This window comes from Scleropages formosus, chromosome 8, assembly GCF_900964775.1.
Source record: "Scleropages formosus chromosome 8, fSclFor1.1, whole genome shotgun sequence".
Lineage (NCBI taxonomy): Eukaryota > Metazoa > Chordata > Actinopteri > Osteoglossiformes > Osteoglossidae > Scleropages > Scleropages formosus.
The window spans coordinates 28,102,320-28,117,091 of NC_041813.1; the positions used below are offsets into that span (position 1 = coordinate 28,102,320).

Below are 14,772 nucleotides of genomic sequence, written 5' to 3' on the forward strand. Positions count from 1 at the left end.
GCTTTGTTGTTTTTTTATTATTAATAATTGTGGCGCATTTCTATGTTTGTTAGCAGTGCGTGTGTCTTTTTCTTTTTTTACCGAGCGTCAGGCTGCAGCGCGCGACAAATCCCACGTTTCATGCGGCGGCGAAGGCTCGCGAGACGCTGCTTTGACTTGGCGCTCGACGCGCGCGCTCCCCGCGCTCTCCCCGCGCGCTCCCACGTCAGGCGGGTGGGAGTGCTCTCGGCTGATGTAAACACAGTCCAATCCTCCCTGCCGCGGACCGGCCACGGGCACGGGCACAGACATAGGCGCGGACGCGGAGGCGCGCCGCGCAGCGCAGCGCAGCGTTTCTTCTGCCGTCAACGACACCGTAGCGTAGCAGCGCGTCCTGCCGCCATGGAGGTGCTCGTAACCCTGAAGGTGAATTTCAGAGGGAAGACGGCCAGTTTGCTCGTGTCGGATCCGGAGAAATCCAGTTGGGAGTCGGTGGAAGCCATGGTGAGCGCGCCTCGCTGCACGGGAACACGCACGTACACGCATAGTACTAGTTACGGACCTCGCCGAGTCAGTCAGTCAGTGTCGCCCAGCGCGGGCCTCACGAGACGGGTGCGCCCTCTCTCGTCTCGGCGCGAGTCAGTCAGTGTGGTGAAGGCGCGCGGGCACGAGGACAACGCGGCCGGGGGCTCAGGAGTTAATAATGGCTCCCGAGGCCGGTACTGCTGGGTAACAAGTGCATACACAGACAGAGTACAGTACAGTACACAGTACAGTACAGACCTTCGTCATTGCGTGGCACGTGTGTGTGTGTGATGCTACAGTGAGGGATACTAGTAATGGTAGGTTGGTCAGGGTAGGTTAGCAGAGTAGGGTACTATGGTAAATTGGTGAGAGGTTAGTACTTTGACTACACTAGAAATAGCCTAGGCACTATGGTAAATTGGCAATAATAGGTTAGTGCTGTACAGTGGTGAAGGTACCATGGTAAATTAGCGGTTAGTACCGTACACTGGCAAGGTATTATAGTAAACTGGCGATAGGTTAGTACTGTACACTGATAGGTTATTATGGTGAATTGGTGGTACTTTAGTACATTAGTCTAGAGTGGTAACAGTTTCATATGCTGGATAGGTGATTGGTTGGTACGGTGGACGTGTGGCACATGGTGGATTAACAGTAGTTTAATATGTTGGAATCGTGATGGGTTACTACAGTAAATTGGCCATAGGTTACTACTGTTGACTCATCAAAGTGCAGGACGTTGATAAGTTTAGTTGGTATTAATGGGCTGCGGGTAGGTTAGTACAGCAGAATGGTGATAACTTAGTATCGTGGACTGGTGATTGGATAGCACCATGAGTCTGGTGATTGGATAGCACCATGAGGCTTGTGATTGGTTAGTACCATGAGGCTTGTGATTGGATAGCACCATGGGGCTGGTGATTGGTTAGTAGCATAGCATCAATGATTGGATAGCACGATGGGGTGGTGACTGGTTAGTACTGTGCATTGGTGACATGGTCGCATAGTATATTGGTGATAGGTTATTACAGTGGAATATTGATAACTTAATACTGTGGAGTGGTGATAGGTTAGTATGGTGGGCTGGTTGAGGGGTTAAAACAATGGATTGGTTGTAAGTGAGTACAATAAATGGTTGCTAAGTTAATATCCGTGTGCATGAAGTGTTCAGGCACCAAGGTGAGCTTTGACTTACATGGCATTGCATCAAGCAGGCCTGCATTTTAAACTTCCTCCAGAGCAAAAAATAAATAAATAAAAATGCGCACTGCCCTTTTCATGAGAAATATGAATGGGTTTTGGCTCATGCAAAGTAAATTACCTTGGCATCTCTCAAAATACACAAAAATATATTTTCTTGCTTGGATGTCAACAGTGAATATATACATTTTATTTCACGAATACCTACAAATGTGTTTAAAAAAGATGGCACTTCCTGTCTTTTTGTTCAAAAAGGTATGTTTTAACCTTGAGTTCCTGACACCCCTATGAAAGATATTTATTTGAAAACGGACAGCGGTGTTAGATAAAGGTTAATATTAGATCCAAGGTGACTTGCAATGTTAGATAATCAATTACAGTCATAAGAATCTTAATAAGAATTATAATTATTCTGATTTTCCATGTATGTAACAGATTAAAGGGTCTTTCGCCTTGAGCACTCTACAAGTTACATATTTTGATGAAGACAACAAAGAGGTAAGGCATAATTTCTCACCAATAAGACCTTGATTAGCATTAAACACTATTCAGTTTACCTTTACATGTGTTTAATGTGTTCTAGACAAATCTGGCTGGTTTTGAGTATGAATGTGTTTAATTAATATCTTTACATATTTAATGCAAATATATATTTAGTTGGCAGCTCCGGGTAGTGCTGGTGTCTCACAGCTCCTGAGCTGCAGGCTCAGACATGAGTTCAAATCCAGCTCGGTCTTTGCGTTTGAGCTGAATTGGTGACAGTGAGTGAGTGAGTGCATGTGATTGCCCTGTGTTGGACTGGTGTCTTGTCCAGGGTGTACAAATGATCATGTCTCCATCCTGTGTCCTCACACCCAGTGCTTACAGGGTAGACTTAAAGTTATTTGTAAGCAGTTACTTTTGAATGAATGAATGAATGAATGAAAATGTATAACATTAAAAAAAGACAAGGTAGAAATTTTTGCAACAAATATTATAAAATATGTTACTGTTGTTATTGTCATCTATGAAATATATTTTGGTGTTTTAATTTTATAGAAATAAAATTATAGGCATATTTTTTTTTTTTGTCTGTAAACCAATTTTTTCCTTAAGGAATAATGGCAATTTTTACCCCCCGACAATGAGAATTCACCTAAAGCGGTGATTTCACAGAACAACTTGACACAGTAATGTAAGGAATTGTTGTGCCTCACTGTCCTGAGATTTTCTGAAACAGTTGCTGTTTTTTTCATCATATTCTAGGTATTCATCAGTTGTCAAGGTAAGCACCAAAAGCTTAAAAAAAACTAATTTTAAAGGACAAATTATTAAAAAAAAAAAATTCAGTTTGTATTTATATATTAAGACATTGTTAACGTAATAATATATGTATTAATTCATTGCTAGTTTGGCATATTTGTGCGTGCTGCAGTTATTCAGAGCATCCTACAGTTTTTAACAGCTGGGTATTTTCGCTGTCGCAGTTTAAGTGTATTTATTACAGGGTGTTACTGTAGTAGCAGGGAGCAGGGCTTGAACTGACAACCCTCAGGTTACAAATTCATGTTGTAAACTGCTACACTGCCTAGTGCTCATAAATGTATTTAAATTATGGAAAGCACTGGACTGTAATATGTTATATTTATACATTATATTTTGTTTTCATTATAACATGTTTTTATTTGCAGGCGAATATGAAGAAGCATTAAAGGTATTTAATTTTTTTTTTTTTTTTTAATCAGTCGTGTTTGGCGTTTCAGCTGCTCGATCAAGCAGCCTTTCCAACCGTCTCCAACGACTGTTCATTTGATAAACTGTATTTTTCATTCCAAGGAAACTAAATCATTTGCAGGAGATTGACAGTGGAGAATTACATAGTCTCTAGAGTGTCTCTGGAGTCTCTATTAAATTACGATGAGGGAAATGAGGTAGGTTTCACAACAGAGCAGAGGCACAGCAACAAATATGGCAACTGTGCACAATGGCAAAAGTATTGGTCATTTCATCTTAAGGGTTATAGTATACAGTTTACGTAACGCTCATCGGAACTGTTAGAACTGCAGCCGCTTACCGAGAGGCCCTTAAAACTTGAACTTTTGGAATTTATTTTGCTCTTTGATATGGTTGAACTTGTCCAGCGATTTCATAAAATGCAAAGACTCGAAAAGGTCAAAATTTATGGATGTAAAAGGGAAAATATAATGCCTTGGTGTTGTCGTACAGACAGCTCCAAACCAAGGAAACAGGCTGCACATGAATGTATATGAGACAAAAGGCCCCGGGGTCACCAGCGAAGGCTGCGGTGGGCGGAGGGTTGCTGTCAAGCCTGCCCAGCGTGACAACTGCTCGGCTAGGGTCGCGGGAGAGAGAAAACAGGCTGTTGTACCCGAACAAGGCATGGTATGAGTTCAGTTTTTATTTATTGATACCAAGATTTCATTAACCGTGGTGATTGCTCTGTTAGCGCAATTTTTTAGCTGACACTAAGGGCTTGTAAGGGCTGTCTTTGTAAGTACAGTAAAAAAAAAAAAAAAAAAAACCTAATCTTTTATGTATATTTCAATTATTTTAGTATTCAAGTAATTTGTGCTTTTTTTTATTTTCAATTAGTAGTAGTTTTCTCCAATTAGTCTAGATTAGTGTGTGATTAACATCACACCCTTGAATGAACTGTAACCTTAATTTTTGATCTAAAAGTCTGTATAAATGGTCATCTGTAGGCTTTATGAGATTTATATGAGTTTACGTACATATTAAGAATGTGATTTTAGAGAAAAGCAATTTTTAGGACCAAGGAGGAATGTTTCTCTGTGGTTGTGAGTTTGTCCTGTTTAAACTTTCAGATGGCAAAAAAGACAGTGGCAAGCAAAGAAGATAAGACTCCACCAGCCTGGTTTATATCCTACATGGAGAAGGTAAGAATATGGCTTTAATGCCAATCCCAAACAGCTCTCATTCCAATTAAATATGGGGTCTACTTTTTCATGTACTTTTTTGATATGATCAGTGTTTTTTTTCGTTATAACACTGTCATGCACAGTTTAAAGAAGGTTGCTTCGTGTAGGTTTTCCCACGTTCAGTTACTTCTCTGATGTTGAACTAAGTGGGATATTAAATGTATGAGCTCAGATTTGTTGTATTCTGGTGTTTGATGAGGTTAATTTGTGAAAGGATCTCTGTTGCGGTACCGACAACATTCTTCATGCCTCTCAGGTCTGCTTTCTCCCATGTGTGTAGTCTAAATATTGAAGCATGTGCCAGAACTTGGAATGTCAGCAGGGTTTAAGAAGGAAGACAGGAGGGAATTAAGCATGTGTTACTGTTTTTATTTGGTACACAGCAGTATGAGGTGACTGATCATTTAACGCTCAACGTCTTTTGCGAAGTGTCCCAGTAATAAATAATTGTGGGTAATTTTCCACCTTTCCGCAGTTCAAAGACCAGGTGGTGAAAGAAGCCGTGGAGAAGGTTTGCAGGGAGTTTTCAGGCCAGTGCTGTATCCATAAACCCTTCAGAGAAGACTCGCAGACTGTGGACCCCAGCCATTCCACCACCCTCGACTGCAGCAGTTGCCAGAACCAAACGTCAGGGGTTGGTTACCATTGCAGGTAATCCATATCTTAAACAACGAGGAATTAATTTTTATTAATACAACACTTCCTTTGTCTTTAATTGGTTAATTGAACTAAATCAGAACCTGTGTAGTCTTCCTTTTCTTTATCCTTTTATTTCGTTCCATATTGTGAGAAGGGGAAAAAAAAAAAAAAACACTGGCTCCCCATGTTGCAAACATTTGTCTTCAGAATTTTCAAAAAATACAAGGGATCATTTTATGTTTATACATTTTTTTTCCTAAATTCCTGTCTGCTGCCAAATGAAAGAGATCTGTGTTTCCATCTCCAGCCAATAGCTAGAAGCAAAATGTACTCAGACAGAACAGGAATGTGGGGCTGTTTTAATTAGGTAATAAATATGGATGGGTAAAGCTTATAAAGTGTCTTTTAATTTATTATCGCTATATCCGAGACTTTTACAGAAACCAACTTGCAGATAAATTGTCTGTATTATCATGCTTTTATTGCTGTTCTATGTAATGAACCAACTAGAAGCTGACAAATGTTTCACTAACTTATGGGGTGATTCAGTCCATCAATTAGGAGTGAACAGGAGATTGTGCAGATGATGTTTTGTTTTTAGTAAGTAAAATGAGTTTAATTTGAAGTAAATTGTTATTAAACAGTCTTACAGAGTTTTTTTTTTTTTTTTTTTTTAAAAACTTGCATAGCTTTAACTGGCATTTTTATAAAACATAATCAGCAAACATGTATTGTTAAGATTTTATTCATTGTGGCCTTGGATTTACAAATAAATTAAGTTTTGAACAGACTTCAAGTGCCAGATTTGTGAGTTTTGGCGTCAGTATCCCAATTCCCACGGAAAAGGAGTGATTGGCTTCAGCAGGTCATGCAGTGTCCTCTTATCTGCCCCACCACCCACCCCAGCGTTTGCAGATCCTGTACTCTGTGTGAGCCGTGCAGTTACGCACATGACCCCAGCCATAGCTTAGTGAGAGCCAGGACACCTCTTTCTGTCCCCGAACGTGGGTCACCATATGTGGAACACATCAGGTAAGATTACTCGTCTATTAAATATAAAATAAAATTTTTAAATAAATAATATCCATCAGCCCCTTCGTTGGCAAAGTCAGTGTTTTGGAGGCTCGATTTTGAAAGGCAACGCTTGGATGGAGGAACATTTAGGTGATCATCACAGATTGTTTAAAACAGATTTTTTTTTTTTTTTTGTGTGTGTTGTTTTGACCCACCTTTGATGGAGGTTTCAAAGGCGAGGAGACAGGAGTTTCCGCAAGGCAGAGAGGCAGCGCCTGAAGGCAGAGAAGCGACAGCTGAAGGCTGAGGTGAAGGAGATGAAGAAGCAGCTGAGAACAGCTGAGAGAAGAGAACAGCACTGGAGTACTGCTGATGATGGGGGTGTCCGTCCGGTTTTGCTCCAGCCGCGGAGCATCCCAACCACCGGTCCAGGGTAAGGACATCTAAAGAAGCCAGTTCCTTAAGGTGTACTGTTACATGTTGTATAAGGAAGGATATGTTTTGCGTGGGTTTCCTCCAGGTGCTCTGGTTTCCTCCCACACTACAAAGACGTGTTTCAGGTGAATTGGTATCTCTCAGTTGCCTGTAGTGTGTGTCTGTGCAAATGAATTAATTGGTGTGATTTCCCTGTGATGGATTGGCCTCCCTTCTAGGGTGAACTCTGCCTCACACCCTCTGTTACTTGGATAGGCTCTGGACTGCTGCAAAAAACAGATACTGGCAATGAATGAATGCATGTGTGCATTCTAAATAACCCTAACCCACCAGCTGATCAGATGGATCATAAATGTATTGCACGACACAGGCAGATCCTGGCTCTTCTGGCCAGTTTAAAAACTCACTGCCTAGGGCTCTTTCCTGACAGAATACCAGTTGCGAAGAGCTTCCTCATTGTAAACGTAGTTTGCCGTGTCTTCATTGATGGTAATTATTGAGGTTAAAACAGGAATCCCAGGGACTTCTGCTCCACGGTGCTGCCCACCATGAACGCCCTTTTGTTGGACGAGAACTTGCCAGATGGGATTCAGATGAAGCCCGGAACAAAATTTGTGAAGTACTGGAAGATGAAGAACACTGGGACCATCTGTTGGAATAGCGAGACCAAGGTACTGCAAGTTATAGCCATTACTGCTGCAGTCTTTTCTTTCCAGACACCAGGTATCATATAACTGAAAGACAAAGACTGATCTGTATGAGGATAAATCATGCAGTCCTTTCTCTTTGTATCAGCCTGTTCTCATCTCTTCTCGCTGCTAAATGTACATAAATAAATCTAAATGTTTGCCAAGCCATTGGAAGCATTTTTTTTTTTTTTTTATTAAAAGGCTCCATGAGAGGGGGACCAGCAGGGCTATTGGACCCAGGCATCACCTTATAGGGAGGCTTCACCTTAGACAAGGGTGCATTATAATGTAGTATACAAACTCGTTAAGCAAAAGGGCCTAAAGCTAAATAAAATGATGTGTCATGTCTTCTATGAACCCTCTTTCCCAGCAATGAGAGAACCTCACATTATGAAGTGGCCCTGGCCTCTTGTGAGCCCTTGAAGGGCCTGGTTTAGTGGCTGATAACATGAACCTGTATTCTGAATGTTGCCTGTTCCCAGGAGGAACCCTTCTGTTCCCATGCTTTTGTGGTATCTCAGTTATATCTCAGCCGTTTGGCTTTAATATTTCAAACATGGGAGTTTTCAATAATAATAATGATGTCTTCCATCTAAAAACATAAATTGTAGCAATAAAATGAGCTATAAAAACATAAACGGAATTCTGTAAGTTTGTGTGACGTGTTGTTCCCCGGTAACTGATGATATGTTATTGCAAGCTGTTGCTTTGAATATGGAGATTTCATTAAATGTACACATTCGGTCCCACAGAGTAATGTAATTAGTCACGTGACCTCTGCTTGTTTCCTCTAGCTCAAGTTCTTGTGGGGCAACCTGACCGTGGCAGCCCCTGGGGAGCGCACGGAGGTGACCGTTCCTGTTCTGCAGCCAGGACAGGTGGGCGTGGTGAGCGTAGCCTTCAGTGCGCCCATGCAAGATGGAACTTATATCTCCCACTGGCGCTTGGCACACGGCGGAGAGAAGTTTGGACCCCGGGTGTGGTGTAGTATTGTAGTCGACCAGCTTGCCCCAGCCAGCACTCCTACCAGCTGGGAGCTCGACTCTCCGTGCACCAGAGTTAAGGCAAGTGGACTATCAAAGAGGCTTTGTCTGTGTAACGGATTGTGCTAGAATTTGCTTCTGTGGGCCACTCTCAGCGGTGCCGATGGTACGTTGGAACATTGGACGCATGCGTTTCAGGAGAAGGGAGCTGTTGCCCAGGAAAAGGAGACCAAAAGATGCCCCACGCCCCGACACTGCATGCAGATGTGGATGGATCTGGACTGCAAGCAGGACTATATCCCCTCTGTGGACCTGCTGACAGCACAGGTAGAGCCCTGTTGTCATGGCAAAGGCTCAGGGCTCTGATTCTGTGAGCTTATGCTGAGCCTCTCATCTTGCTTTTCTAGGACCTGCTGTCCTTCGAGCTCCAGCACATCAACATTGTACAGGAGCTGGAAAGTGTTCCAGATGCCAACATTGTCGGTAAGGAGCTGCAGCGGTCAATGCGGTGAATTAACCTCTCTGCGAGCGTGCAAAATTCCTACCTCCTTTGTCCGTGCAAAATTGTTTTGTTTTTGTTTTGACTGTCGTTGTAGTGTGACTGTGATCGTAGTGCACTGTGAAGCAGTATGTTACTATGGCTTCTGACGTGCATGGAAAGAGTGTCAACAGAAACATGGCTCTTTCTATGCGAGACACAACAACATTCAGTATTCACTATGTTTGCACATTGTATGCACAGACAATAAGAGTAAGCATTACTTATGTTAGTAGATATACAGTACTGTGCTATACACTGGCTTCTCATGTTAGTTGAGTTATGAACTTTTGAAGATATGAACACTTTCCAGTGTGTTTTAAGTGCACTTTCTTGTCTGTTTTGTAACGTTTGTTCTCTTTGCGGCACAAAAGCGATATATATTCGTGTTCCCAGCTGGTAGGTGCCAGTAAAATACACCCAAAAGGAATTGTGGTACCCCCTTAATTTAACTCTTTCTAGTGTTTACAGGTGAAGTCTGGTGATTGTGAGTGTCTCTTGCTTTTGGTAACTGCTTGTCTGGGTCAAATTGGTCAGGATCCTGTCCTGGGTGCCAGGCTAGGGGAGTATACCTTAGATGGGACAGCAGTCAGACACAGGGAAGCCACATATACACACACTCACTCATGTATTCACACGCTATGGTCAAGTTCGAGTTTCAAGTTCACCTTAATTGCCTGTCTTTGAGCAGTGGGAGGAAACCAGAAAACCTTGAGGAAACCCACACAAACACAGAGGGCACATGTCTTCAGAGTTAGGAGGAAAATTAATTATGAACAGACTTCTGAGCCCGTATGTGTTTCTAAGTTGAGGAGCTAGTGTATTGCATACTATATTGTTGGTCCAAGAAATTAATCTAACTCTGGTTGTACTTGACAGACGTGAAGCTGGAGAGACCAAAAGAGTTGGGCCATCCTGGACTAGGAGGTAAGACAAGAGGACAGAACAGGTGAGGATGCTGGGTGGCGATGTGATCCCGGACTGTCGAGGACTAGTGTGCAGAACTCCACCTGGCAGCTCCAGGGCTCAGGCAGCCAACGGTCATGAACCAGTCGGTCTGAACTGAGCGCTGAGTGTACGAATCCAAACGTACACACAGTGCGCATTGAACGCGCAGATTGGAGCCTGCAACTTTTAAAAGATTATTACGTTGCGTGAGGTTTTTATGTTAACTCCTCTTTCTGTGTTCATTTAAGCTTGCCGCTCTGACTCCCAGGACATGATATCGCTCAGGGATAGCAGTGCGACTGCGGAGCAACATGGTGTGAACGCAACTCGTGCAGCCGCTAATATTGAAGCCAGCGGTGCTGTCATCCCTCCCTCTTCAACACTGGTGGAGCAGTCCGCTGCAGGTAATTATTGAAAACTGTCTTGCACTGTTCCATTTCTTGCAGCAGTCCCTTTTTTTTTTTTTTTTTTTTAATAAAAAAAAAAAAAAAAAAAGCTAGGAACAGATGAATGAAGTGGCCTTTTTATGGTATCTCGACAACTGTGCATACCGTATTGAGTGTACCGGCATAGCTTGGCTGGTTTCCAGTCACTGCAATTTTTAATATTTCGATTCTGTCAAAAAATAGAAGATTCAATAGAATAGTATAGTGTTTGTGTGTGTGTGTGTGTGTGTGTGTGTGTGTGTGTGTGTGCGCGTATACTACACACACACACTACGGTATTGTTTATAGAATATACAATATAGTACAATACCGTACAAAAGTTTTAGGCACTTGGGGGGAAAAAGCTGTAAAGTGAGAATGATTCCAAAAATGATGCTCTTAATTTATAAAGTTCCTGCAAAGCTCAATAACAATCCATCGTCAACAAGCGCTTGTCCTGAGGATGACCGCCTTGTGTCAGGACTCACTCTGAGAGTTAAACTGCCACATCTGACAAAACCTCACATTCTCAGTATGCTGGTCCCTCGCCCAGTTTTATTGCGTCTCATACATCTGTTTCTGCTTCAGTTAATCGTGAGCCGTACAAACACCTTAAGTTCTCTATTTGGAAAGTGGATTATTACTGTTTTACTTTTCCTTCAACGACATACAAAACCCTTATTGTAATACTGTAACTTTTTGCAAGAGAAATGCTTGGAAATCTGAAATATGCTCTTTCCTCTTGACACCAATGCAGAAAACATTAACATCTAAGTGCCTAAGACTTCTGCATAGTACTGTATATGTATACTGTATACTGTATACACCCACTATACTATTTATATAAGCATAATATATTTATTATATGTATGGAAAGCTGATAGCGTAGTGGCTAGCTGCTTTTGGGTCCAAAGGTCGCAGGTTCGATTTCCACCTCTAGCTGTAGTATCCTTGAGCAATGTACTTATTCTCAATTGCTCTACTGAAATTGGCCAGCTGTATAAATGGGTGAATAACTGTAAGTAGCTTAACATCGTGAGTCGCTTTGCAGAAAAACATCAGCTAAATGAATAAATGTAAATATGTATAGACATTAAAGACTGGTAAGTCTGAGTAAACCTAGTGTAACGGTGTTTGCAAAAGGGAAAAAAACAGGCTTGATGCCAAATACTGTGCTGTGCTCAGAACAAGCTGTGGAACCGAAAGTGAGTGTAACCAACTCCAGCGCCCAGGAGGAGGAAAGCAGCGGCACCGGGGACAAGCCCGACGAGAGTCGCAGCCCGGCCTCCTCGGCCTCCTCTGAGGACTACGTCATCATTCTGCCTGACTGCTTCGACACCAGCCGGCCGCTAGGCGAGTCCGCGAGCAGCTCAGCGCAGCCGAGGCTTGGCGGCGACTCCGGAACCGGCACGGACCCAGGGTTCCAACCTCTGAGGGACGGAGCCCCTCGCGGTAACCCGGAGAACACGACCGCGTCCACGCGACGCTCCGTCACCGAACCGCTGCGTGCCTCCCAGGCCCTGGTCTCCGCGACGATGACCACACCCTGTCAGAGTTTACTCACCCCAAAGAATGCAAATGAGCACGGACCTAAATAAAACAGTGGCAAGGATTATTCGATGAAGCTTTGTACATTACACACAGCAAGTAGTCACACTTAGTTGACATAGAATCACAGGTGTCAATAATGCAAACATGTTACGAGTAGTGAACTAAGTGGTAGTTACCGAGGCTGTCGCCATTTTTTAGCCAAAGCAAAATAGTTAAAATTGGATGTTTATCTTGTAAATTTAGACTATCTTGAAATATGTTAAATTGAATAGGGGCAGCTTCTTTTTTTAATAGGTGATTACTGTCTCGTGCAATAGTTTTAAAGGTTCCTAACAGAACATAGAGAACAAATAATTTTGCCCCAGTCATAGCAAAGATTCCAAGTCCTGATAGTTTTTTTAAATTTTTTTTTTTTTGGGGGGGGGGGCGTATATTCCTGTCAGTACATAGTTCAATTTACTGGTAGATAGATAGCCAGTTCTTCATTGAAGGATGGTGCAAGTATATTTCAAACTCAAAGGGAAATGCAAATTCACTCTTCATTTGTCATAAGGAACAGTTAATGTTCTTAGACCTCTCCTTTTCCTAATTTTACCGTGTTATTTGTACCAATTCTAAAATGGAAGTGCAATATTATGCCAGCTTTTTCTTATTCTCTGTAAGAAGGATTTACATTGATGTGGATATTTTTGGATATTTTTTAACCTTCTTGTAAATGTTTGCAGAGCTGCTATCTTTGGCCTGACGTTTGGAGTGAGACTGTGGCTATTCTTGAAATCGGTGTTAAATAGTTTCAGGAATTTTTTTTTTTCCATGCTGAAATCTGTGTTGCAAAATTGCCACATGATTTTAAGGCTCCCAAAAACAAATCTGTCCTGCACTAATAGGGAAAATGGTGTAAATATTACAGGTGGTAGAAACCATTAGCTGCTGGCTGTCTTTTATAAATGATTTTGTAATAGTGTCGCAGTGTGAGTATTAGCTGACTACTTGGCTACATGTTCTTTGTTGTAGCTGCATTGCATGTTGTTTGGCTGCCTCTTGGTTGTGGTACAATTTCTAAAAATATAATCACAAGTGGTTATGGGACAAACCGCTGTACTTGAAAGCAGAAAAATTTGCTTGAGCAGTAGTAATAGTCCTTCTCGATCCTACATAAGGAAAAAATTCTTTAAAAAAATCCTTGAACACTTTTGTGTTTACTTTTTCATTAATCACGAATCTGTGAAGTTACATCATGCTGCACATGTTGTTAATGCTATTTGAGCTGGTCAGTACATTCATAAAAATAATAGAGCAGAAAGTAATGCACTATTTACCTGCTTTAGATTGTCTGAAGGCTTACTGAAAAACTAAGCATGTTAAACTGTATTATGAACAATGTGGTACACTTAAAATCAGTTCTCTCTCCATGCAGCTTATTTGGTAAACACAGATTTTAAAAAGTCAAAATTTACAATAAAAAAATACTTGTGTGCTACACAAAGGTCCTCTATGGCTATAGATAACATTTTTCATGTTAATACTGAACAAAAAGTGAATAATTATACTACCTATAATTCCTGCTGATAGTGGAATCAAACCCTCTGAGGGTAAAAGTTTGAAATTCAATGCTAGCTACCAGGAGCAGTTTGCACTAAGCATTTATCGGCACATTTGCAAGAGCAAGTGGGGAAGAAATGGACCAATTCTTTATCCTGGGCACTAATTTTAATTTCTTTTGTATATAATTTGATAATAAAACAGTGGTTTTATATAAAATGTGCACATTTCTTGCAGCCTACAATCAATTTCCTGAGTATTCTTGTATGCTGGTTTATTGTAAGGTAAATGAGAGATTAACCTGAGCACTTGTATTTCTGTGTGTACTTCTTGTATTGTTTCTTTGCAAACCTTTTGAACTAAGGCTTCTTAGTCAACCTTACATGTTTGTGTCAAAGACCTCTTTGGTTTATGTGCTTAATGTACTTGTTCCTGTTCCTCCTGTAGAAAAAACACATTTAACACTTAACAATTAAATTATACTAAAATGTAAACCACCTTGCTAAATAAATGTTTGCTAAATAAATCGTTCTTTAGATTTGAGGTTGTCGAAATTTGATTAGATTTTTGACTGCCTAATAAGGTATATAAAACTATTGACATTTACTCACACATTATGCCAGTTTTTAAAAACTATCACTATAATCTTTGCTATGTGTTGCATCTAAAGAATTACATCGAAACTACATGGTTGCACTCTCAATGGTTCTGATACCAGCTGCTGGAAATCCTCTTGAGAGTGATTCAAGACATTTCTAGCACTAAAAAATAGCTTTCCAACGGGTTTATGTATCTCGGGCTGAAAGGACAAGTGAGCCCAAACACGGCACCTTAGGTTCAGCAGGCTACGCAAAAAAGCAAAAACCTACAAGGAGGCAGTGCTTCCCCCCAAGAAAGCAGCAATCAAGTCATCTACAACCCTATATTAGATTCAACTCTGTCCCCAGCACTATTGCTCTTGGGTATTAGCCATCTCCACGTGGGCCCCCGAATTCTCCCATCCAAACTCACCTAGGCCATCTGTGTTTTAACTGAAATAAATTAGATCGAAATTAAACACGAAATTTTACAAAGTGTGGAGTTATGTTGTAAATTTTGAAATATCAAGGTTATTTCCAAATCCCACTTGAACAGATACACATTATGTAAATTTTCCTCATTTGTCATTGCATTGGATCCAAATTGTAGGACAGAACAGACTGTAATTTTAAAGGTTATATATTTAGGTAACAAGCTTGCACATGTATGGTCGTATAATCTACCAAAAAAACTGAAATCTTTCTCTGGAAACTATAATTCCTCAACCTGTTACATTTCTCATAAATTACTTCCTTTGAACTTGACACATTTGCCTTTAACTGTGGT

General features: G+C 41.2%; 1 protein-coding gene across 2 annotated transcripts; it reads left to right on the plus strand.

The window, feature by feature from the left end:
• The first annotated feature begins 344 nt into the window (after positions 1-344).
• On the plus strand, positions 345-13,902 carry LOC108941751 (next to BRCA1 gene 1 protein-like). Of its 2 annotated transcripts, none has more exons than XM_018764561.2 (16): positions 345-483; positions 2,140-2,202; positions 2,950-2,968; positions 3,375-3,397; positions 3,910-4,086; positions 4,530-4,601; positions 5,119-5,294; positions 6,189-6,314; positions 6,523-6,729; positions 7,243-7,402; positions 8,215-8,484; positions 8,602-8,730; positions 8,811-8,886; positions 9,821-9,868; positions 10,138-10,293; positions 11,500-13,902. In XM_018764561.2, exons 1-16 carry the CDS (start codon positions 382-384, stop codon positions 11,910-11,912), a joined length of 2,217 nt encoding a protein of 738 aa, XP_018620077.1. In that variant the 5' UTR covers positions 345-381; the 3' UTR covers positions 11,913-13,902. The 2 variants fall into 2 exon arrangements, with proteins under 2 accessions (XP_018620077.1, XP_018620078.1); XM_018764562.2 differs by having other exon boundaries at positions 11,540-11,744.
• The last annotated feature ends 870 nt before the right edge of the window (positions 13,903-14,772 follow it).

What these genes read in the sequence shown, in the direction of transcription:
- LOC108941751 (XM_018764561.2), top strand. Translation starts at nt 382, where the DNA reads ATGGAGGTGCTCGTAACCCTGAAGGTGAATTTCAGAGGGAAGACGGCC. An exon ending in GTTGGAATAGCGAGACCAAG is followed by an intron (nt 7,403 to 8,214) that starts GTACTGCAAGTT and finishes TGTTTCCTCTAG; the next exon opens with CTCAAGTTCTTGTGGGGCAA. An exon ending in TGGACCTGCTGACAGCACAG is followed by an intron (nt 8,731 to 8,810) that starts GTAGAGCCCTGT and finishes TTGCTTTTCTAG; the next exon opens with GACCTGCTGTCCTTCGAGCT.